The sequence below is a fragment of the Balaenoptera ricei genome, chromosome 20 (assembly GCF_028023285.1).
Source record: "Balaenoptera ricei isolate mBalRic1 chromosome 20, mBalRic1.hap2, whole genome shotgun sequence".
Taxonomy (NCBI): domain Eukaryota; kingdom Metazoa; phylum Chordata; class Mammalia; order Artiodactyla; family Balaenopteridae; genus Balaenoptera; species Balaenoptera ricei.
The window spans coordinates 52450461-52475512 of NC_082658.1; the positions used below are offsets into that span (position 1 = coordinate 52450461).

Here is a 25052-nt window from a genome sequence, read left to right on the forward strand (position 1 = left end):
CTTAGCTCTCCTAAGATCCTATTAAAATGATCATACCGGAATTATTTTTTTAAGGTATAAATCCTCACTATCAAAGAAAATGGCATTAAAATCATCTAATAATGGGGAGAAATTTTTTCTGGAAGACCAAAAGTAGATGGAAGAACAATGAAACACGCAGCAGAGGAGAGAAAGTAGTAGCCTACAGGAGTCTCAATGGAACCCCAGCAAAGGAGGGGAAAGGACCTACTGAACAGAACTCTGAAGTTAAAGTCTGGAAATGACAGCTCTGAGAAGTCAGTAAGAAGTGGGGTTGAGGTGCATGCCACAGCTAAAGAAGACCCAGTGCAGCCAAATAAATAAATAAATAAATAAATAAATATTAAAAAAAAAAAAAGATGTGGGGCTGAGGGACTTCCCTGGTGGTCCAGTGGTTAAGACTTCATGCTCCCAATGCAGGGGGCTCAGGTTAGATCCCTGGTCATGAAACTAGATCCTGCATGCTGCAACTAAGAGCCTGCATGCCACAACTGAAGATCCTGCATGCCGCAACATAAGATCCCGCATGCTGCAACTTAAGATCTTGCATACCGCAACTTAACATCTCGCATACCGCAACTAAGACCCAGAGCAGCCAAACAAACAAACAAACAAATAAATAAATGAAGTGGGGCTGAAAAGAGATTGACAGAAAGTCTGTATGACTCAATAGCTTGGCCTTTCCTCCTACTTACACCCAAAATTTTAATACCTTCCTAAAATAATAATGATATATAGATTTTATATAAATATACTGAAGACCACTAGAATTAGAGCTGCTAGTGTGGGTATTGGTACTGAAAGTAATTACTTCTTCACTTTGGCATTTAAATGGTACCCCTCTTCCTTCAACTCACTCTTATTTAATTTTTCACTCTTAGTTTAACATCTGGCTTATTACTCACACACTCTTTTGAGTGGAACCAATTCTGCACACATGAGCCCCTTATGTTGTCTGGACTGATACTTGACTTATTAGAAGTTAGAATGGTTTTCTGCCAGTGTTTACTTCAATTCAATTACTAAATTCAAAAATTCAAAGCCAGAGATTTGAAAGGGGGTTATATATGTACTGTTTTTCTACATGTAAGATTTCACCCAAGTTTTTATGCAGGTTTGAAATAACAAGAAAAAAGGGTGAATTTAACCTCCCAGCTTTCACATATACTAACAAAGTTTCCAAGAATAAGAATTAGAACAAAAGGATTGTTAAAGAAGGGTAGACGGCTGAGGAACTAGGACTATTCTAGATTAAAGGAGACTAATAAAACATGAATACAGGACTTCCCTGGCGGTCCAGTGGTTAAGACTCCACGCTTCCACTGCAGGGGGCACGGGTTCGATCCCTGGTCGGGGAACTAAGATCCCACATGCCATGCAGTGCAGTGCAGCCCAAAAAAATTAACAAATAAATAAAATAATTTTTAAAAAAAGGAAAAGGAGAAGGAAGAGAAGACCAAAAAAATGAAAATAAAAATAATGTAAAAATGAGAAACCTACAATAAAATGGTAAGAAACACCATCCTTTACAAAATAAAAAATAAAAAAATAAGTAAAAAATAAATAAATAAAACGAATACAAAATGTAATGTGAGGACGTCCCTGGTGGCGCACTGGTTAAGAATCCGCCTGCCAATGCAGGGGACATGGATTCAAGCCCTGGTCCAGAAGATCCCACATGCCACAAAGCAACTAAGCCCGTGTGCCACAACTACTGAGCCCGAGTGCCACAACTACTGACGCCCACACGCCTAGAGCCTGTGCTCCACAACAAGAGATGCCACCGCAATGAGAAGCCTGAGCACCACGATGAAGAGTAGCCCCCACTCAACACAACTAGAGAAAGCCCTCGTGCAGCAACAAAGACCCAACACAGCCAAAATTAATTAACTAATTTTTAAAAAGTAATGTGGGTTCCTAAAATTCTGGATTCTGCCGCCCCACCCATTTCGTTCTTAGGAGATACATGCTGAAGTATTTAAGTATATACTTAAACATAAAGATCTGTAAAGTATTCTCCGTTTAGCAAATAATAATAATGATAATGATAATAACAACGTTGTAAAATCTCCACATTTGTGAACCTATATGTGTAGGGTATAGGGGTGTTTAAGGGTGTTTATTTAACTAATGCAACATTTTGTAGGTCTGAAAGTTTTAAAAATAAAAGCTTGGGAATAATAATATGGACCTACTAGGGACTTGATAGTAAGTTCTCATAGGTATGACAGCTGTTTTATAGTTATATAGGATAGTGTCCTTATTCCTTTTTTTTTTTTTAATTTATTTTTTTAGGGGGGGCTGCATTGGGTCTTTGTTGCTGCTCGCAGGCTTTCTCTAGTTGCGGCGAGCACGGGCTACTCTTCGTTGCGGTGCGCGGGCTTCTCACTGCGGTGGCGTCTCTTGTTGCGGAGCACCGGCCCTAGGCACGCGGGCTTCAGTAGTTGTGGCTCACAGGCTCTAGAATGCAGTCTCAGTAGTTGTGGCACATGGGCTTAGCTGGTCGACAGCATGTAGGATCTTCCTGGACCAGGGATCGAACCCGTGTCCCCTGCATTGGCAGGAGGATTCTTAACCACTGTGCCAACAGGGAAGTCCATAGTGTCCTTATTCTTAAAAGATGCAGGTACAAATATTTAGGGGTAAAGCTTAGTTACATCTTACTTATCTTTGTACAGATTCATGAAAAAATTAAATGAATAAAAACAGATATATCGATACACACCCACACATATATACTTATAAAGCTACTATAGTTCTAATCAAGTTTAATTAAACGGGAGGGGAGATGTGTGCATGGGACCACCTTACCGCAGCGTCAACATTAGCAGGTGAGTCTCCATTAGGGTCTGCCAGCATAGAAATGACACTAATCATGATGGTTTCCACGGTGTGAATAGGCAGCCAGCGTTCCTCTGGCTTTTCATAACCATATTTATCTTCCCCGGGCTCGTGAAGAATAGAAATGCATACGTCACCATTTTTATCAACTGCAAAATTAGAGAATAAGATTACTGTTTTAAATATTTAAAATAATTTGGCTATACATAAAATACATATTATAATAAACATGGTCCCAATTCCCATGGCATCTGTATAAAATTCAATACCACTGTACCACTGAAAAGATACAGAAGTTAATTTCCAAAATGGAACCTGTTAACCTTTTAGGAAGACCAAAGATTTTACCAAGTAGGATCCACCTGACAAACCCAAAAGGAATGTAAGCTACCTTTTTCATTTGTACAAAATTTCAAGACACCTAGTATGTAGATGGTGCCTAGCATTTACATGTAATAAATACAATGAAATGAAGAAACGGCATCTATTGAATCTGTTCTTCATTTGTAGAAAGCATATGGTCCAAACACCAGAATTGAGTTTCTAGATAATGAATTCCTAGTTTCCCCACTAACTTATTGATTGAAATTTTTAATAGTCAAAGGTCTAGAGACTTTCCTAAGAAAAACACAAAAGGTAACATGATAATATACTTTTAAAATCACATAAAGGCAAAATTATATTTTCAGGGGAAAAGTATACTCAAATCCACAAAAGGAACATGTCATATTGTTAGTGAAAATTCATCAACATAAGTGATATTCATTAGGCCCCTAATCTATAAAACGGTTCTAAAATCCAAGCCACAAATTAATTGTTGATCAAAAGGGGCAGAGGGGTCCTAATCCATATTTATATCACACAAATATTCCCTATTGGGGAACTATCAAAATCATAACATTCATTAATCTTCTACAGTGAAATTTTCCCTATTGCAAAAAGCATACTTATTGGAGAAATGTTAGAAAAGACAGAAAAGTATAAAATTTTGGTTAAATATTTTTTAACCAAATTTCCAAATCATATAAATAACCAATGACACTATTTATATGTATATTTCATCCCTGACTTCCTACCTAAAGTCCAACCAATTTATGATAGGTATAATGTTAAAGCCTACTTTTTACCTCCTAACTCAAGCACTCCCCTGCTGTTATAAACTCTGGGTAACCAGAGTCAAAGTTCGTGTGCACTGTGGCTCTCCGATAAATGCTTCTTGAACGCGTGTCGTGTGCCAGGCGCCCACCACCTGACATGGAGTTCAGCAGTGAATGCAACATTCAAGACCCATGCCTTCAATGTCTTGTATATGAGCTGTTCTTCAATTAAGGTTCCTTTTCCCAACTCACCTACACCTCCTAGTAAAATCTCTTAACTAAAATGAAATAACTAACTAGATCAAGAGGCAAGAATAACAACAGCAAAACTTGTAACAGCACTATAAAGTTGAACAGAAAATGCTTACACAGTATTAAGATATTTTCCTCACTTATCACTTAAAATTTTTTCTTTGAGAAAAGGAAGTCATTTTCTTTGAGAACATTTAACATCAAATGTTTGTATAGAATTCTATCAGAGAGAATCTATTTAAGACCCATTTTCCTTTTATAGAAATTATCGTAATTTAGCACCTTTAAAATTTTAACCTTGTGTCATTTCATTTTAAACATACAATTTAGTTTCTTAGAAAGAGGTTTTTATGCTTAATACCTATCACCAAATTATACTTTAAAAATGCAAGATATGAGCTGATAATTCTGAGTGACAAGGCAATAAAACTAAGATTTTTCTTTATTGAAAAATTTTTAAATTTCACAACTGAAATCTAGTTTAAAATACTTTTAGGGGCTAAATTTTTCCATGTACAGAAACTTTATGTATTTCCTCTTTAGTCAAATGTCTGTTCATATCCTTTACCCATTTACGTACTCAATGTTTAGTTTTCTTCTTGCCAAACTGCTTCTTAATTTTCCTTGTTTAATTTCTGCCTGTTATTTTTTTTCTTTCATTTCAATACCCCAATAATATTTTTTAATAGCTGGCCTTATTATCTGACACAAGATCCATTTAAGAATCCCATACTGAATTTAGTTACCACTTCTCTTTCCTCTTTATAGTCTTCCAATATTTATTGCTTTTGAAACTATAAATTCCTAACACCCAGAAAATAATATTCACTATTTTTAAAAATCACTTTAACTTTGCTGTTTGGTGTGAAGAAAATTTCTAAATCAATTTCCCCATAAATAGCTAGCCAACTGTCTCAGCATCAATGACTGAAAAGAAAACACAGCTCTTCCTCCATCTTGAAACTAAACTACCTGAACCATGCATACCCTTCAAGCTATCTCCCTTCTCTTGAAGCTGTGCTCTAAAATTAGGAAAATCTGATTTCCCCTCGTCTTCTCTATTTACCCATCACTTGGGTACTCTCTTTTTTGCCTTACGGGAAACTGTCTTCTGCTTCCAAACAGGATGCTATGACTATTCTCACAAAGTGATTGGGAGACCATATTCTCCTGGGTACTTTTAAAGTCAACCCTTCTGGGCCAAAACAACTGATACTGTTGAGGACACCTTCCTGGACACATTTTCCTCTCTTACTTCCATGGCACACTTCCTTTCCCTGGTTCTTGAAGTCATTCTCTCAATCACTTTCTTCTTTTCCTTTTCCTTGGTCTGACTTTTGATGTTATCCTAATCTCTAAAATTAATCATCTTTTCCCTAAGTAAATTAAACCGTTCATTATATCACAGTGTTACCCACCATCTCCCCCCAGCCAGCTTTATTAAGATATAATTGACATAAAACTTTGTGTAAGTTTAAGGTATACCACATAATGATTTGATATACATTACCTGTCACCTTGATGTCAGTAACTTCCAAGGCCCTAAGCTCACTGCTGAGCCTTGACTAGTTTTCTTTAATTACCTAAGTGGTTATGGCAACTGCACCTCCAGAAAAACAAGTCCCAAATTGAATGCATCTAAGTCATACAAATAACTTGTATGACTTTACCATATAATAATTGTTAATAAAACAGCTTTTTGAGATACAATTCATGTATTTGAAGTACACAATTTAATGGTTTCTAGTATGTTTAAAGAGTTGTATAACCATCACCACAGAAAGAAATGCCGTACCCATTAGCAATTGATAAAATCCTCTGTCTCCTGGCTATTTTGTCTGGTTTTCCCTTCCAAACCTTCCCCCATGAGTATAAACTTTCTAGACATAAATATAGTCATGAGGAACCTACTATACAGCTTTAAAACTATTGAGTCCCCACGACTAAAGATACATATTCAAAATTCTATTTAAGAATCACATTCTCCATCATTCCCTGACTCCCTATTCTATGCTACCAAACACCTTTATAACAACATCACTGTTGTCTCTGTTTCACCATTAAATTTATGTCCATCTTTCCCCTACACATACCATAATATCCTTACAGAAAGACCATAACTCGATCATCTTTGTATCTCCAGCACCTAGCAGAAACTCAAATGCTGGTTTTTCCTCTCATTCCCATTGCAGACCACTCTCACTCCCCTTCCTAAGTATAGATCCTTCTGAACCTGCCATCCCTGGCCCATTGCCTCCTCGGGTATCCTTTCTTCACAAAGCATCCCTTCTCTCAAATCAAGTCTTAATTACTTCACTCTCTAATGCCTTCTCCCTTATGGCCTGCAAACCAACAATCTCTTCAACCTTAAAAAACAAACAAAATAAACACTCATTTCAGTTGCCCTCTTAAAACTACTGAGGCCATTGCTATTGTTCCTCTTAACAGAGGTTCCATGTACTGCTTACATATATGCTCTCATGTAACTCTCACAGATAGAGAAACTAAGGTTCAAGAGGCTTTACCTACAGTAATATAGCTAATTCGTGGTAGAGACGACATTCAGAAACTTTGTTACATTTTCCTTTGAAATAGGTGCAAAAAGATTGACTATTACACATCAAATAATTCAAGAGAAGGCAGGGGAAACTGCCAAAAGGCTAGGAAGAAATGAAAGAAACGTCCAAGGCAGATGTGGTCAATTCGTGCTTCCATATATCTTGTAGGACTATCGCTAATGTGTTCTACCAGAAAGAAATTATTTTTCTCCCTTCTTACTGGTGCAAAAAATAACCATGTCTTTTGTGATCACTGCTATCTTAGATGTGATGAAATATGGTGGCTTCCTTGGTTCCCAATAGTTTTCCATTTGCCAGTCTAGTCTCTCCTCAGTAAGACTCATCTGTTTTTCAAGTCACTGGGTGCTATTACACTTCTTGAAACAAAGCCTTGGTTTATTCATGCATCCGTTACCCTCACTGATTTTTGCTTAAACTAATATATAAGGGTTTCTCTTCCTTGCAACTGAAAGTCTGGACTATGAGAAATAGAATGCAGATTAGTGTAACTGTCTAAAAAGACAACTTTGATTACAAAATACTGATAGTCAAAATACTTAGGAAAGAAATTCTTGCAAGCTCTATCATACAAAACAAGGCCAAAAGTTCAGGGAGACTGTGTATACACATAGTTTATCTAGCCTAACCTTTGGCTCACAAAGTGAATTTTAAATGGTAGTACATCTTTGGGTAAAAAAGTCAATGTCACCATTTTATGCACAGCAGTACTGGGTACTTTTGAAAGGTTTAAACACACAGTATTGTATCTCATTTGATCCTATCAATCACCTTATGAAGTAGGTAAGACATTCCTTTTTGACAGCTAAGAATATACATTAAAAGTTAAGCGTTGTCCATAGTCTAGGAGCTAAGATGAGAAAATAGAAATTAAAAATCCAGGTTTAATTACTTCTATGCTCTTTGTAATAGCCAATGAGTCACCTAATACCTTGGAAATTATCTCCTCAATTATAAGAGCTCTATTAATGCTGAATATCACCCACCAACCCTGCCTCTAGTTAGGAACATCATGAGTCCCAAAACGAGCTGAAAACTAAGTAAGTAAGTAAGTAAATAAATAAATAAAGATTTCCCCCATGTGATCTCTGTCACTCCTTCTCTTCTAAGGAATCTAAATCCAAGCCCATGTGCATAACAAACACAACAAACTTAGTACAAAAATTCCAACGCAATTTCATTGAGAACTACATCTTACTTATTGACCTTGAAAACTTCAATGACAGGCCATCATACTTGCAAATGTAAAAGTAAAACTAGATAAACTTACCATTTGGGTGCCAGATTTCTGTAATGAATTTCATTTTAGGAGGCCGAAGGGGATAATCTTTTGGGAAAGTGAGATGAGCCTTAAAAACACCACCTTCACTGGAAATACAAAAACAAAAACAAGTTCTTGCCTATAAGTTCCTGCTTATAAATAAGAAAATTATTAAAACAAACATAAAACAAGGATGCTAGTGCTTACACTATAAACAAAATAAATAATCTGGATTTCAAGCAGTTTACTTTACTCAAATATCCAGTTTAATAAACTGTCATACCTACCACCTTATTAAACTCTCAAAAAAAAGTAAAATGAAAGAAACAGCTTTAAAAAAAGGCATCCAGATCAGATTACATGACTGCTGTGCTACAAACCTTTTAACCTCTTCCCACTGCACTTAAAACAAAATTTAAAAGTTAAGTTTAATATTGCCTATCAGGGTCAAGTTGCCAATTTCTCTACGTTGATCTCAATCTTCCACTCTTCTCTCTCGTTCCAGCCAGTCTTCTTTCTGTTCTTCAAACACAACAAGCTTTTTCTCATCTGAGAGCTTATGCATTTTCTTACTCCCTCTCTGGGAACAGTTGTGCTGACCTTCAATCCATCCATCCATTTATTCATCTTATCATTTAACAAATATTTATTCAGTCTTTACGTGTCAGACACTGGGAGTACAGCAGTGAACAAAGCATAAAGTCTTTCAAGGAGTTTATAATCTGGTGACTTTCCAAAGTAGGGCTGTGCAACAGAACTTTCACACACTAGAGATGGTCTATAGTTATGCTGGCCAACATGTTAGCCACCAACCACTTGTATCAATAATATGGCTAGTACAACTGAGGAAGGGAATTTTTAATTTTGTTTAATTCTAATAGGCACATGTGGCTGTGACTGTTGTGTTAAGGCAGTGCAGAGCACTGTCATTTACTTAGGAACTGTTCCTGAACAACTGTCAGAACAACGTAAGTCAATGTTAAAGAAAACCAATGAAAAAAAGTCAGCCTTATGGGGCAAAAATGACAAAGTTCCTGACCTGTGTCCTTGGTACTAGCTGTTTCCTTTGTTTGAAACACTGTTCTCCCCTTGTCATATTCAGAACTCAGCTTAAATGTTACCTCTTGAGAATGACTGTACTTGACTACCCAATCTTAACTAGCCAGTGTCCCTCTATCACAGGGACCTCTTTTCATTTCTTTATTGCAAAAGCAATTCACACCTCTGATTCTCTTATTGTAAGATGTACACTCCATCAGAGCAGGGTCATCTGACTGTGTTTGTTTCAGATCAGCGAGAAATGAAATCCTCAGCTCATTAAAATGGTTTTCATTCATTAAACAAATAGATAATGATTATCTACCTATGGGAGGCACTGTTGTATGTAAAAGAATACAACAGGGAACAAGACATTAGAGATCACTGATTTACGGCACTTAGCATTCTAGAGTCAGAGGAAAATATCAAGAAAAATACCAGTAATAAATACTGGAATGATATGAGCAATCTACTGTTAAATTTTTTTTTTTTAATCTATAGAATAAGCCCATTTGCCTTTACGAAGAAAAAGTGAGGGTATGTTTGTATACAAATAGAAAAATGTCTGGAAACATGACACCAATATATAATAATAATGGTTAATTAACTCTGAAGCACAAGATTATGAGATTTTTTTACTTTCTGCTTTGTACATTTTGATATACCATGAATTTTTAACCACAAGCAAGTATTAATTCTTATTGCCTTTTTCTAATCATAAAAGCAAGATGAGGGGAGAGGGGAGTTAAAGAAAGGTAGATCATTAACACCAAATACTTCTGAATACTTAGGAAAGGCCACTAGATTCCGAGTATAAAAAGTAACCTCGATTTTAAAAACCTCAAAACAGAGTAACTGAGAAATTAGAAGAAAGAAAATAAGGGTAGTAAAGGGCTTACCAAGAAAAAGAAAGAATATCCTTTCCTTTTGCACAGGAAGAAAACAGACTGAATGTAGTACAGATATCCAGGGGTAAAAAGGAAGAAAGCTGACAAATTTTATGCCTGCCTTATGGTCTTAATTTTCATAATCTATGAGACTATCTATTGAAGGGAAAAAACATGAAAACTTGAGGGAAATGGAGACTAGAACAGCAGTCGTAAAGAGCGCATTACACCGTTAAGAGATAAGTCTACCTTCTCGGACTATGTTACCCCAACTGGATAAATTAGTGCCAAAACTGGCCTTAGGACATATTAATTCTATGAACTAGTTTTTCAAACTGGGGCTGCAAAGCTAATTAAGTGAGTCACTAACCAGTTTTCTTTATAAACAAATAAAAATAGAATAAAAAAACATGGGCGCTTATCACAAGTAGTTTGTTTCAGTTATAAAATCTACATGCATATTTCTTTCTATTCATTAAAGTGTATTAAGTATACACTGGGTCATGATGTAAAATATTTCTGATTATGGGTTGTGGTTTTAAAAAAAACAAAAACAAAAACACTTTGAAAGCCACAAATACAGAAAATAGCCAAGAATCTATGTAAAAGAACATCAAAACAGCTACCACAAAGCCCATGTACTTTATCCCACTGGTAAGACTATTCCCTGATAACTAAGTTAGCTTTCCTGGGTCCCTGAGTTCTGACTGATATCAGGTCTACTTAAAAGCTTTATATTAGGGGCTTCCCTGGTGGCATAGTGGTTAAGAATCCGCCTGCCAATGCAGGGGACACGGGTTCGAGCCCTGGTCTGCAAAGATCCCACATGCCGCAGAACAACTAAGCCTGTGAGCCACAACTACTGAGCTTGCCTTCTAGAGCCCGCGAGCCACAACTACTGAGCCCGCGCACCACAACTACTGAAGCCCGCGCGTCTAGAACCCGTGCTCCACAAGAGAAGCCACTGCAATGAGAAGCCCGCGCACCGCAACAAAGAGTAGCCTCCACTCGCTGCAACTAGAGAAAGCCGGCGCCACAAAGACCTAACACAGCCAAAAATAAATAAATAAAATAAATTAAAAAAAAAAAAAAGCTTTACATTAGCTGACTGGAATTCCTATCATGAAAAATTGCCTTAGTCTATTAAATTATTTTCAATCTTTAAATTTTAATAGGACTATCCTTAAAAGTTTAAAGTACACAATTTTAACTCTGTCTGCAATGTCCTCACCCATTCTAAACTAATCATGCAGTTCCTTACAGTTTTTCTCCTACAGGTGGAATATCTTTAACTTCTCTAATACCTGTGAAAATCCTACTTGTTATTTTTAAAAGCCTAGTTCAGTAGTCCCAACTTGTGGGCACAAACTTCTAGTGAACAGAGAACAGCCAAGTTAGCAAAAAACTCAAAACACTCAAAGAGTACAAAACATAGTAAACTAAATATTAAAATGTCACATATTCACTATTTTTCAAATATATAAAGATGCTACTAGGATGAACAAAATGAAAGTTTATGAAAAGCATCAATGAATTAAAAATACCTTCCCTCCCATTATACATTCTCTTCACAGATATTAATAGTATAATTACTAGCATGATGTTAAAAAGAGGTATGAAACCAATAGTTTCACATTTGAAAAGGTTGAGAAATCTAGGCCTAGTTCAAGTTTCTTCTATTAGACTTCCCTTACTGTTTTTGTATTAAAATTATAAAAATCTTACAAGTATCAGATCCTATCATTCTACTTTGTCAGATCCTATCATTCTGCCATATTTACTTATTTAAATGATATACCATATGCTGCCATCTGAAATTTTGCTCAACACTGTTCTTTTATATATTCCTGTTACTATCTGTCTCCTGTTTATTCATTTTTACCTGCCACAATTTTTCTATTACAATCAAAATATTTGCTTCCGATTTCTTTTGCTATTACAAACAACAGAATGTTGAACATTCTGAACTCTTTCTAGGCATTGGGTTTTACCCTAGAAATGAAACAAGACAAAGTTTAAATAACTGTTTAAAGTCACACGATAACAGTGGTAGACTCAGGGAGCTAACAAAGACAGTCTGCAAAACTCCCGTTCTTAAGCACTAAACGGTAAGTGGCACGGCATGCAGAGAAAGCCCGCCCGCAGCAACGAAGACCCAATGCAGCCAAAAATAAATAAATAATTTTATTTTTAAAAAAAATTCCTTATTTTCTAAGCCAGCTAAAATCTGATTTCTGTTGCCTGTAGCCAAAAGCCTACTAACTATTACAGTTACTAACTCTTCAGTTCCCACTTTAGACATCTCTTCCTCTGGGAAAAATTCCCTGACACACTCAAAACCTGCCATGCTACCAACGAGTTCTCACAACCCCTAATGCCTCCCTCCATCATGGCTGTCCTCAAAGTGTATTAAATAACTATGCAATGAGCTGTCTTGACGACTAAACTGTAACCTCTTTGGGAGCAGTGACTATTAGCTAATTCAAGATCATGTTCCCAGCATCTAGCATAAGAATGCTGAAAAAACATTTGGAAACTAAATGAATGAGTAATGTAAATGCCAGTATACTGCTTTATTTTTGCAACCATTCTAAGTAGGAAGTCGCTAAAAGGGACGGCCTAAACTCAATAAATCGTAAACCTCTTTTTTGAGGGCTTTAAAAACAATTTTATAACTATCAGCACATGAATTTTAGAAAAGGTCATTAATAAAAAGCAATCATACCAAAGTAATTTTGGATGATTATTATAAGGTCTGTCAATTGCATTAAGGCTTCATTACTCACAGGATGTTCAAAGTACGTGTGGCACTGAGGTTAAACTGCAGCCCAGGTGCAGCCAGTGCTCTCATCAGGAAGGGACAGTGCAGATGTGGCAGCCGGTTGTCTCGTCAGCAACTCCAGAGGAGCTGCCACAAATGCTTCTGCTGTCCACACCTCAGATCAATAGTCGGCACTTTTTAAATGTATACGAAAGGCCAGAAATAGATTTTTATTGGCGGCAAGAATGGCCTGTTAATTAGTGCAATGAGTATTAAAGTGTCTCTCTTTGGTGAAGCTGAAGGGACACAACATATATATGGACCAGCTGATAATATTTAGAGATGCTTGCCACCATCGCACGAAAATAGTGTAAGAATTCTGCAAGGTCCTTAGAGATCGAGGTCAAACCTGGATGCCTAAGTCATCTTCTACACAGACATTAGGTCAGAAGAATTTCTCTTGTTATCACATATCAACTTTTAAGATTAACAAGATTCTGTCACTGGAATGTTGCTGTATCTCCCTTGAGTAAACCTTCACGCAATATGTTTTGATTTAAAAACCTAGAAGACCAGAACCTCATCAGGCTCATAGGCCAGGCTGTATGTATGATTTTTGTGTGCAAAATTTGGTAAGAAATTTGCTTTCAAATAAATAATATTAAGGTCGTGGAGGAATACCTCTAGGATGGCTTTCATTGGCTACTGTTATTTACTAAACTAACATTGTAGAATGACTAAATTGTGTTATTTTAGTTTGCAACAATTACCAATGCAGGGACTTCCCTGGTGGCACAGTGGATAAGACTCCGAGCTCCCAATGCAGGGGGCCCGGGTTCAATCCTGGTCAGGGAACTGGATCCCACATGCATGCCACAACTAAGAGTTCACATGCCACAACTAAGGAGCCTGCGAGCCGCAACTAAGACCTGGTGCAACCAAATAAACAAATAAATATTTTAAAATAAATAAATAAAAATAATACCATTAAAAAAAACAATTACCAATGCAAACATACCACTAGGAAATCAGCAAAAATTTTGATTGGGAATAGTTGCGACAAAACATAAACCATTTTTTTCAGACCTCAGAAAACCCCCAAATCAATACTACAGCTCAATTCTATATGTCATATACCAGTTTGCTCTGGTATAGAACTAGCTCTGAATTTTCTCTTACATCAGGTGTTGGCGAACGGGAAACAAAGGAGTTACCATCTCAGAACATCTAAAATAAAACTATTTCACCGTCAAAAAAAATGTTTGATGTATCCAAATCCTTGCTGCTTAGTACCATCAAGGAACACAGTTGAGTGACCAAGTATACTCCCCAAGAAAGTCCCTGCTGTCCTTCAGTTGTATGGCTTTGAGAAGGTTGCTGCACTTTTTTTCAATTTCAATACCTCAACTTCTATGAAAAGTGTGAGACTTGTGCTAGTCACTAACATCAGATAGTCATGATCCATCTCACAGAACATTAAATATTAGCAAGTTTAAGTTGATCTGCAAACACACAGAACAGAAAATCAGACTGTGGTCTTTCAATCTAAAAATGTATTACATAACATATTTAAGAAATTCCATCTTTTTCTATTGCTCTTTGATTACACCACATTCTGTTGTGTATCTTTACATCAGTTAATAGTGATTAATTAAAAGTGATTAACTTTATCACTTTTATAAGCTGGGAAACTTCAGTTTGTCAAAATAGTTTATATTTCAATTACTAAAAGAGCTCCACTTGGATGTTAGTTCCATTATACTTACTAAAGTGTATCTGGAGGACCAATAATAAGGACTTCCCATCGGTAGAGATCATTGTCATCTATTAAACCTGCTGAAAAGCCTTCCACTGGGTTTTTGTTGAGTTCTGTGGAAAAAGAAAATGTTTACCAAAAATTTTAAGTAAATAATCTTCACCCAACATTCATTACAGAACTTGAATATACATGTTATAAATTCTAACCTGTTAAATGAACACACCTGGATCCATTAGCAAAATGCTACCTGATGTCCAAAACATTTCCATTTCTATAACACAAAGAAGCAATGGGTAAAGCAAACTATCCAGAAGATCAACTTCTACTGTGCCCTTTTACTTCTACCCTGGTTTCCAGCTAGGTTCTTACCATTCTAGTAGCTCTCTAGTGGTATACAGGTATAGCCATACAGAGAGCTTATTAAAATGCAGGTGTCAGGACTTCCCTGGTGGTCCAGTGGTTAAGACTCCACACTCCCAATGCAGGGGGCCCGGGTTTGATCCCTGGTCAGGGAACTAGATCCCGCACGTCGCAACTAAGACCCAGAACAGCCAAATAAATAAATAAACATTTTTTTTAAATAGAAAATAAATTAAATAAAATAAAATGCAGGTGTCAGGCCCACCCCCTAGAGATTCTGGTTCAGAGGGAAATCAAACCAATATTTCTGGTAATTCTTATGCTGTGGTCTTTAGGATACATATGCAGAAACACCAACAGAGTGTCTGATACCTTTTCATTGGAATTTGCTGCTTAACCAACCTTCATTTATACTAATAACTATATGTCTACATGAGTAAGTCCTCTGTATTCTTGGGGATATAAAACTACAGTTGGTGTTCACGTGTGGCCCATCAGACTCTGAACACAGAGAGAGCAGAGGCTCCATCCATCCTGCCTATGTGTGTTGAATCCCGTGCCGACCAGAGTTTCCAGCACCCAGGAGTAGCTTAAGAATAACAGCTGGAGCCTACAGGAACGGCAGTAGCAACATGAGATTTTCCTCTTCCAGAGAGAGTGCTCTAGCACGGACAGAGAATGATGGGGGCTGGGGACGAGAACAGAGGCAAAGAACTAGTGAGGTGGTGGGGACACAGGCCATGAGGGCACCTTAGAGGAGCCAGGTGAGAAACAGTTCCTAGAGACACAGAGCTTAATAAAGTAATGACCCATCCATGGTGAGCGTCATGTCAGGATTTTTTAAACAGCTTTAATGAGATATAATTGACATTCGGTAAGTTGCGCATATTTAAATTACATAATGTTTTTACATATTGATATATGTATACAGCTGTGAAGCCATCACCACAGTCACGATTGTGTGTGTGTGTATAAATATATGAATCACCAACAAGGGGCACTGGTTGGCTCAAATTGAGAAGTGGGACAAAGCGCACAGGAGAGCAATTGAGAGAGGGCTTGCTGGGAGGCTGAACAGGTTTGTAATTCTCATATAATTCCTGCCATCATCCTCAAGGAGCTCAGTCTCATGATAAGTAAGTATAATACAACTCAGAGTGCTATAAAGACTGAACAAAGTGTGTTAGTAACTGAGAAGAAAATGTTAATTTTTTGAGGAATCAGAGGTGGTTATTTCAACAGATTTAACGCTCCAACATGCCAGTGAAACACAGAGAGCGCCAAAAGTGAAAGTTTATTTATATTTAAACATGAATGGCTTCTTTTCTCAAAATTTGAGGGGAGATTTTTTTTTTTTATTTATAAGTCTAGTATTTTTGCCTAACTGGCAAAACAGATTTTTATAAATAATTTTAAATCAGTACTGTGTTTTGAAACACAAGAAATGCATTTTTACTTTTAAACAGCTATTCTAAGGCATTTTTTAAATACTGAAAATGCAAAGAAATTGTATTTCAATCTTGTTATTTTGTTTATGAATGCAAACATTTACTGAGTGCCAATATGCTGCAGACATACTGGAAAAGATCTGAAAGTCCCACTTTTCCTGTCAACTGAGGGACAGAGTGGAGCACAGACAATTACAATCTGGGCAGGTAAATTCTACACTGAGTTATCTCATCTCTAACCTTTCTCTAGACAAACACTGGTATATTACTTAGACCATTTTCTCCAACACTATATGCAAGAGTCTTATGGAAGATTCTATAATTTATCTAGAAATCACCTAATTGTTGCATTTTACATCAGAAGTCTAGTGGAATTTTATAAAGGTAGGTGGGTAAATTCTTAAATTAGCATACATGGTCAAAATTACCCTTGAAAACTTCCTTACACTTTCCATAAAGTAAATTATTCCTTCTCACTTTTGTCAATACACCATAAGTTCTTTAAAAATCTTTTGCACATTCTTTCCATGCTTTTCTTCTACAGGAGTGATTGTGTCCATTGCTTGTTTCATTAAGTAATGCAAAAGTAATGCTGCAAGATGTCCATCTATCTCAGTTTTGTCATGGCTTTTGCCTCTAGCGAGGACCCTCACAGCCTAGATCCATGGATATTTAACAGGCTTAATCTACCTATCAGTGGCAGATCATTACCGTACCTTCATGATTCCTTCAAGGTCCAATTCCTCCATGGGGCCTTCCCTAAATAACTTACCAAATAATCTTCTTTTGACTTCTGATAAATTCCTATTAATCATACTTTTAGTCTGTACTGCATCACCTGGCACTTAACTATCAGCTCCTGATTCCCACAGAAGTAAACAGGCAATTAACTGCTCCAACATTAGTACAAGAATTTGGAGGGGCACAAAGAAGGGCACATTATAATCATGAAGAGACAGAAAGACGTCTAAAAAGAGAAGAGACATCTGAAATAAGACAAAGGATTTTGGTGGAGAAGGTGCAAGCCTTAGACAGAGGAACATATACAAAAACCTGAAATATGGAGATCAGCATAAGGGGGGCGGGGGGGTGCCATACAGCTGAAGCTAGATAGCATGTCAGAAGGACCGCAAAGAGCCTTTAGAAGCCATGTTAGTTTAGACTTTATCCAGAGAGAAATGATGAGCCTTTGAAGAGTTTGTTTTTGTTTTGTTTTGTTTTTAAAACAATGAGGTGACCTCATGAGATTTACATTTTCAAAAACCTATCTCTCAGTATGTGAAAGATATGTGAAAAAAAGTATGTGAAAGAGTAAGGCCATGTGATGACAAAGGAACCAGAAAGGAAGTTATTAAAGTAATCATGAAAAGTGTACCTTTAGTATATGGTAGTGGGAATAATAAACAGGGATACACAGGAGATAGAATCAATCAACCAAGCTTGGTGATGTGGGGGGTTTTAGATAATAAGCCAAAATTGACACGCATTTCCTCAAAAAGTTTATAAATATAGTTACCATATACCCCAGTAATTACACTCCTAGGTATACACCCAAGAGAAATGAAAACATCTACCCACAGAGGAATTTGTACCCAAATGTTTATACTGCAGCATTATCCATAACAGTCAAAAAGTGGAAACAACCCAAATGCCCATCAATGAACGAACAAATTATGATATATACATACAATGGAATATTATTCAGCCACTAAAAAGGAATTTAAGTGCTGATACATGCTACAACTTAGATGAACCTCAAAAACATCAGGCTAAGTGAAAGAAACCAGACACATAAGGTAACATATTGTATGACTCCTTTTATATCCACAAATCCAGAGACAGAAAGCAAAATGGGGGGTGCGGGTGTGGGGGTGGGATGGGATGGAGATAGAGTATGATAAATGAGTATGGGAGTTTTTGGTGGGGTGATGAAAATGTTTCGAAACTGAAGAGAGATGGTGGTTCCACAACATTGTGAATACACTACATACCACTGAACTGTACACTTTAACATGGCTAGTTTTAAAAAAAAATGGTTAGTTTTATGTTATCTGAATTTCAACTCAATTTTTAAAAATGATAAATAGGTTTCTACATAGGGCAACTGGGTAGGAGTCTGTTTTTTTCTCTGAAGTGGGAATTATAATAAAGATGTGCTGATTTTAGGGGTGAGGGAAAGAAATAATGATAGGTTTGGTTTTAAGTACCTACGGGGCATAAACACATTGTTTTGGGTTTTTTAAAATATCTTTACTGGAGTATAATTGCTTTACAATGTTGTGTTAGTTTCTGCTGTACAACAAAGTGAATCAGCTTTATGTATACATATATCCCCATATCCCCTCCCTCTTGTGTCTCCCTCCCTATCCCACCCCTCTAGGTGGTCACAAAGCACCGAGCTGATCTCCCTGTGCTATGCAGCTGCTTCCCACTAGCTATTTTACATTTGGTAGTGTATACATGTCCATGCCACTCTCTTACTTCATTCCAGCTTCCCCATCCCCCACCGTGTCCTCAAGTACGTTCTCTACGTCTGCGTCTTTATTCCTGCCCTGCCACTAGGTTCATCAGTACCGTTAAATACATTGTTTTAAAAAGAAATTTGAGCTAAAGATAGAGACTTAGGGTTATCAGAATATTGCTGATAAGTGAAGCCATAAGAGTAGTTGATGGCATCACCCAAGGAAGAGACTGAAGTGTGAACTGTAGAGAATCTAACTGAAGGAATTCTAGAGAATACCAATATTGGGGGGATTAAAGAAAAGAAGTGGCTACAAAAGTGATAGAAGTAGGAAGAAAACCAGGAAAAAGCTAGATCAAAGAAGCCAAAGTAGATGCATTCCAAGGAGAAAGTTACCAACAATGATAATTACATGCTGCTCAGGAAAGAGGGGGTCTAAATTCAGTCTACTGGGTTCAGTTAAAAGAAGGGCAAGGCTGCCTTAGGCCTAAGTATTTAGTTTCAGTGCAATGGTAAGGCAGAGACAGGCCATGCCGGCAACACTGAATTGACAAAAAGAAGGTGAAGCAGAAAAATACAGGTGGAAACTTTTTCTAGAAGTTTATGATGGAAAAGTGTAGTAGCCATAAGTAGATGAAATTCGAGGTTTTTTTTTTTAAAGGGAAAGGCCAACGAAAGATGTTTAAACATCCTATCACATTTAAATGTTAATAGAGATACCTCATACTGTATTTGTATCCAAATATAAACAAACAAAATTTAGCTGGAAAAAAATGCAGATTTATTTTTTAACATACTCTTGGGTGGAGGTGGCCTTCCTAAGCAGAACACAAAACTCAACAGTCAGATTATACTACACAACATATTTTAAATCCACTACAACAATAAAGTTTAAATACAAATGAGAGACTGGGAGAGAATATTTGCAGCACAATAGGTAAAAGTCTAATATCCCTAATACAAATAAAGTTACTGTAAATCAAAAGAAAGTAAACATGCAAAGGGTAAAGACATAACGGGGGGAAAATGGAAATTGCTAACAAACACAAAAATCTAGCCTACTTAAGATAAATATTTAAACCAAGAAGTGCCTATGCTTGGATTTCTTCTTAGATTCCTAAGGCATTACAGAGAAGTTTTGAATGTGACAAAGATAAAGATACATTTTTTCTGAATGCTACCTGGACACAAGTAGAGTTGGCAAGAGCTAGAAAGAGCTCTCTTTCCCTCATATCACAAATGCTAAAACAAAATTTTAAAGTTCTAAAGCACACAAAACTAATCAATCATATTAGAAATCAGAACAATATCATCTTTTCTTCTTTTTCTTTCAGAGTGGTGAATGAGAGTGGCATATGGGATGAAGGATGAAAGAGACTTCTGGGATGCTAGTAATGGCATGCTGTACGTAATATTCATGCATTTTTCTTTGTGTATATAATAATTCAATTTTTAAAACTCAGTAAATCCCAAAGTGCCAGTGATTGTTAAATGAAAGTTATATATGCATGCTGTGAATCTGGAAATCACTGTGGGCCAAAATGGTCTACAAACCATGAATTAAAAAAGAAATCAAGGACAAGGTAATGTCCTTGAGAATAATGACTTAGACAGGTATAAGTAATGGAAAATAATGCATGAGCAGGCTTGCTATGATAGTCATTATTTAAGAATAAGACTAAAAGAGAATGGGGAGCACATATGAAAAGTAAAAACTCTACAGTCCTGAATCTGAATCAGAAGTATCGATGTGAATTCACGATATAAAGCTATAGCTTTAAAAATGCTGAGCTCTGTCCACTAAAAAGGTCGAGAAAAATGACAACTCTGTAGCAATGAGCATCCCTAGTGCCCAGAACATGGTCTCCAAATATGAGTTATACTTAACGGGAGCAGGGCTCTTCAGAAAAATGGCTGATTCCAGGTCTGGGGTAGGAAATGTTCTAGGATCATCTCATACCAGATAAAAAAGGAAGCTATCAAATAATACTATCGTCTTGTTAAAAGTACTCAGCCAACTTGAAGAGATTCCCACTGGCTCAATATGGGACAATCTGAGTATTAACAGTTAATAACCACAAAGGATTGAAACATATGTTTCAACCCATGAGTTTAAAAACAGTGACTTAAAAAACAACAAACTAATTGGTCCCATTACAGGATGCTAATAAACCATTTTGTTATTTTGAAAATGAATTTTTTTAAAAAAAGGCAAAAGAATCAAGATTTATTCTTCCTTTTCTATACAAACGGTATTGTCAGGAAATCAAACAGTAACTACTATTTGATCAAATGAGTTATCTCTCTATAGAAATGGTGCAGTTAAAAAATGAAAAATTATGGGAGGGAGGCTCAAGAGGGAGGGGATATGGGGATATATGTATACATATAGTTGATTCACTTTGTTATACAGCAGAAACTAACACAACATTGTAAAGCAATTACACTCCAATAAAGATGTTAAAAAAAAAAGAAAAATTATTGAAACATTGCCATTTTTTTCATTTTAACCTAGGCATTTTAGAAAGGACAACCAGACATTAATGTCTCCTGATAAATAAACCACCACTTACGAAGTGATCTCACCTGATCTCACCAGAACCCCTAGACACAATTACCAATTTATAGAAAATACAGAGAAATATGTTTAAGAACATTCCCGAGACACAATTAGCAAAATCTATACTTTGGAAAATTCTAAAAAGCAAGGCCTAGAATCCTCAATAAATATACTGCAACAGGAAACAACAGAGCGGACTGAATTTAAACTTTTAAATAATGTATGACATGTGCACAAATTTAGAGGCTGACTAGATCTAACAATATTAAATTATTGTTAATTTTTTCAAGTGTGGTAATGATAATGTGTTGGTTTTTTACTCCCATTTTGTTTTAGAGATACATGAATCTTTAGAGTTACTGAAATATTTACAGACAAACGATGATGATGTTTGGGATGTGCTTCAAAATCACAAGGGACGGGGCAGAGACAGATCAATCAAGAGTGGCTGTGACCTAATAACTGTTGAGGCTAGGCGAGCACATGGAGGTTTGCTGTACAGTCAGTCTACTTTGGTATTATTATATGTTTAAATTTTTTTCTCCATGAAAGTTTTTTTAAATGCAAAAAAAACCCCCCACCAGTTTTAATGTAGTCTAAAATAATGGTTTACAGTATTTTGTTGATCATGTGAAAATAAACCTTCACTGAGCCTTAGCAAAAATATAAGGTGTCTCAAAATAACAACATTCAAAGACCCAAGTATGTCATTTTATACTTGGCTATTAAGAAAATAAGCTACTTTAACTGTAAATACACTTTGCCAAGACCAAGAGTTGACTAAGTCTAACAGCTACAAAGCTAAAAACAAACTGTTATTTATAGTCTAGAAATGATGTTCCTTTATGTCTCAATGGTTGTAGTCTCCTGCTCTGGGGAATGTGCATTCCTGTCAAGCTTATTTATGTAACACACAGCTGGCTGTAAGGTGCATTTCTGTAAAGTGACTATTTTTATGCTGGCTTCATTTTGAACTGCTGAAATCTCAGATAGAACCGTTTATCCAGACACTATCTAATTACTCTTCCTAAGTATTGAGATGGTTTGTCAAAATAATTTTGACTTTATTATCAGAGGAATAAACTGCCATATTACTTTAAAACACACATCGCCAGAAACCAAGTCACCAAAATTAACTGGGAAAATATTCCTGTCTTGGAAACGTCCATTAACTAATCAATATCGAAAAAAGTGATGTATCAGCAAACAACCAAAGGTTTGTTCATATTTCCTCTCAAGTTTTTTAAAATGCATCAATTAAATCACTTTTACAGATTTCTGGTAAACTTTATAAGTTTGCTTAAAATCAGAAATTTTTTCTTTACACTATGTCATAAGCCAGGGCTAGGTAGGGCTAGCTGATTTCCTAATCCAAAACATTTTCAACCTAGATGAATTTCTTTCACTGTGCTTCTAAAACATAAGGAATATGGAACAGACAAGCAGAAGAGGTCAGAGATCGTATCTTGCAAAGATTTTGCCAACATGCTTCTGAAAGGATTTGCTTGGCAGAATTCCAGACCACATTCCTAAAATAGCACTTAAGGAAGTTCTGCTGCCTGCAATGTTTCACCTTGCTTACATCCTCTTCAAACACTTACTACCTAAGGGCTCTTCAACAGTAAGTCCTGAGTATGTTGTTGCTTGTGCTTAAATACAGCAGCAGCAGCTCGTATCTCTGACAAGATTTGCTGTGGCAGGAATTCCCCACAGTATATAAAATGTTACACCTTGACACTATAGTCTACGGTTTTATATAAACTTCTCACTTATTTTTTAGAAATAATTTGATAAAGACACGATGCGTGGGGGGGAGGGGGGCGGACACAACACTTGTGAATTTCATCTCACAAGAGAAAATATGGGCCATAGTTTGGCACAGAGCATGGTATTATGTCAGTCAAACCTGGGTTTGAATGCCAACCTCTCTCACTACCCTTAGCATCTTAAACAAGTAATTTCTCTTCTTTTGAGTGTCACTTTCTTCATCTGTAAAGCACAGTAAAAAACCCATGGCAGTGTTGCAGGACAGATGAGCAATACTGTAATATGCAAAACACTGTCCATCTTAGAGTACAATAAATGTCAACTGTCCATTTTCCTCCTTTGAAATTGCTCGTTAGACTACAGGCTATAAAATGAATACAGGGACTTCCCTGGTGGCACGGTGGTTGGGAATCCGCCTGCCAATGCAGGGGACAAGGGTTTGAGCCCTGGTCGGGGAGGATCCCACATGCCGCGAAGCAACTAAGCCCATGCACCACAACTACAGAGCCTGCGCTCTAGAGCCCGAGAGCCACAACTACTGAGTCCGCACACCACAACTACTGAAGCCCACGTGCCTAGAGCCCGTGCTCTGCAACAAGAGAAGCCACGGCAATGAGAAGCCTGTGCACCGCAATGAAGATTGGCCCTGGCACGCCGCAACTAGAGGAAGCCTGCATGCAGCAATGAAGACCCAATGCAGCCAAAAATAAATAAATAAATTTAAAAAAAAATAAAATAAAATGAATACAATGTTCTTTAGAATCTCAAGAACAAGCCATACCTTAAATACTTCTTTTTGGAAATACTATCCACTCCTGAACATCACACTGAACTGCTTGTTTTGGTGTTGTTTATTCTGTACCCCATACCCCAGGGCCATAAAAATGAGTGAATGAATACCTGACAAGTCAAAAGAATGAGATCTCGCTGAGGATTTTTAAAATCAGAATTAAACAAAGGGAGCCCCAATCCATGGGGGAGCCTGAGAGCTGCCAATAGCCACAGCTCAAATCTCAAGGAGAAAACAGATATGTGAAAATGAAGCCAAAATGAAGTCAAATAAACAAAAGTAAGCAACAAGAAGAGAGGTCCTAACAGAATTCTAGTTCCTTAAACTTGGTACCTGCCCTCTTCCATAAATTTGGTTAAGGGTCATTTTTCCTTTTTTGTCTAAACTTATTCTAGTTCAATTCCTGTCGCTTCCAACTAAGAGTACCCTTTTCTCCATTCAAAGAGTCGTATTTTTAAGCTTATGTCCCAGTTGGTCTCTAGTCAGTTTCCCCTCTAATACCCTATAGCAGTGGTTCCTAGCTTTCCTTTACCCTCAGTCACATTACACAGGGGCTACAATTAGTTCTCAGCAGGGCTGGCAGGGTATGATCACCCCCAAAGGCAGATCACCCCCAAAGGCAGATGAATGGGGTAATCTATTCACTCTGCCACCAACTGCTGAGGGTGAGAATCATTAACCACTTCACCCCATGCTGATTTTCTTAAGTAGGACTCAAATTAACGTTTCTAGTAGCTCTTATCTCCTTATCTGTTTGTTTTGTATAAAACTAGGCAAGTTGCTCTGCTTCATGTATCAATACATGGAATGTGCTTTTTTTCTTTCTTTTTTTTGCGGGGGGCGGGTTGGAGGGGGGCATGTCACAGCTTGCAGGATCTTAGTTCTCCGACCAGGGATTGAACCCTGGTCATGGCAGTGAAAGCGCAGAGTCCTAACCACTGGACCACCAGGGAAGTCCCTGGAATGTGCTTTCTTTTGTATTTCTCCAGGTTTCAGCAACCTCAAAGTGAAGTCTACATCTCCGTACCATCCCGTTATAATCACTTGCATGAACAGCGTCACCATCAAAATTCCCCTAACACGATGATGAGGTTCTCGAATCTCCATTCCAATTCACTTCGAGCTCTCTGCAACCACCTAACACTACACATCAAAGCCCAGGAAGACTTTAGAAAA

At 37.0% G+C, this 25052-nt stretch overlaps 1 protein-coding gene across 1 annotated transcript in view; it reads right to left on the bottom strand.

Annotated features, from left to right (window-relative positions):
* Positions 1-25052, bottom strand: part of UBE2G1 (ubiquitin conjugating enzyme E2 G1) — a gene marked incomplete at its 5' end in the record, with an annotated part of 96897 nt that overhangs the window by 16098 nt on the left and 55747 nt on the right. Inside the window, 3 exons of the mRNA XM_059907664.1 lie at positions 2830-3008; positions 8055-8152; positions 14498-14600. Of these exons, the coding sequence (XP_059763647.1) occupies positions 2830-3008; positions 8055-8152; positions 14498-14600 (380 nt within the window). The remainder of the gene's footprint in view (positions 1-2829; positions 3009-8054; positions 8153-14497; positions 14601-25052) is intronic.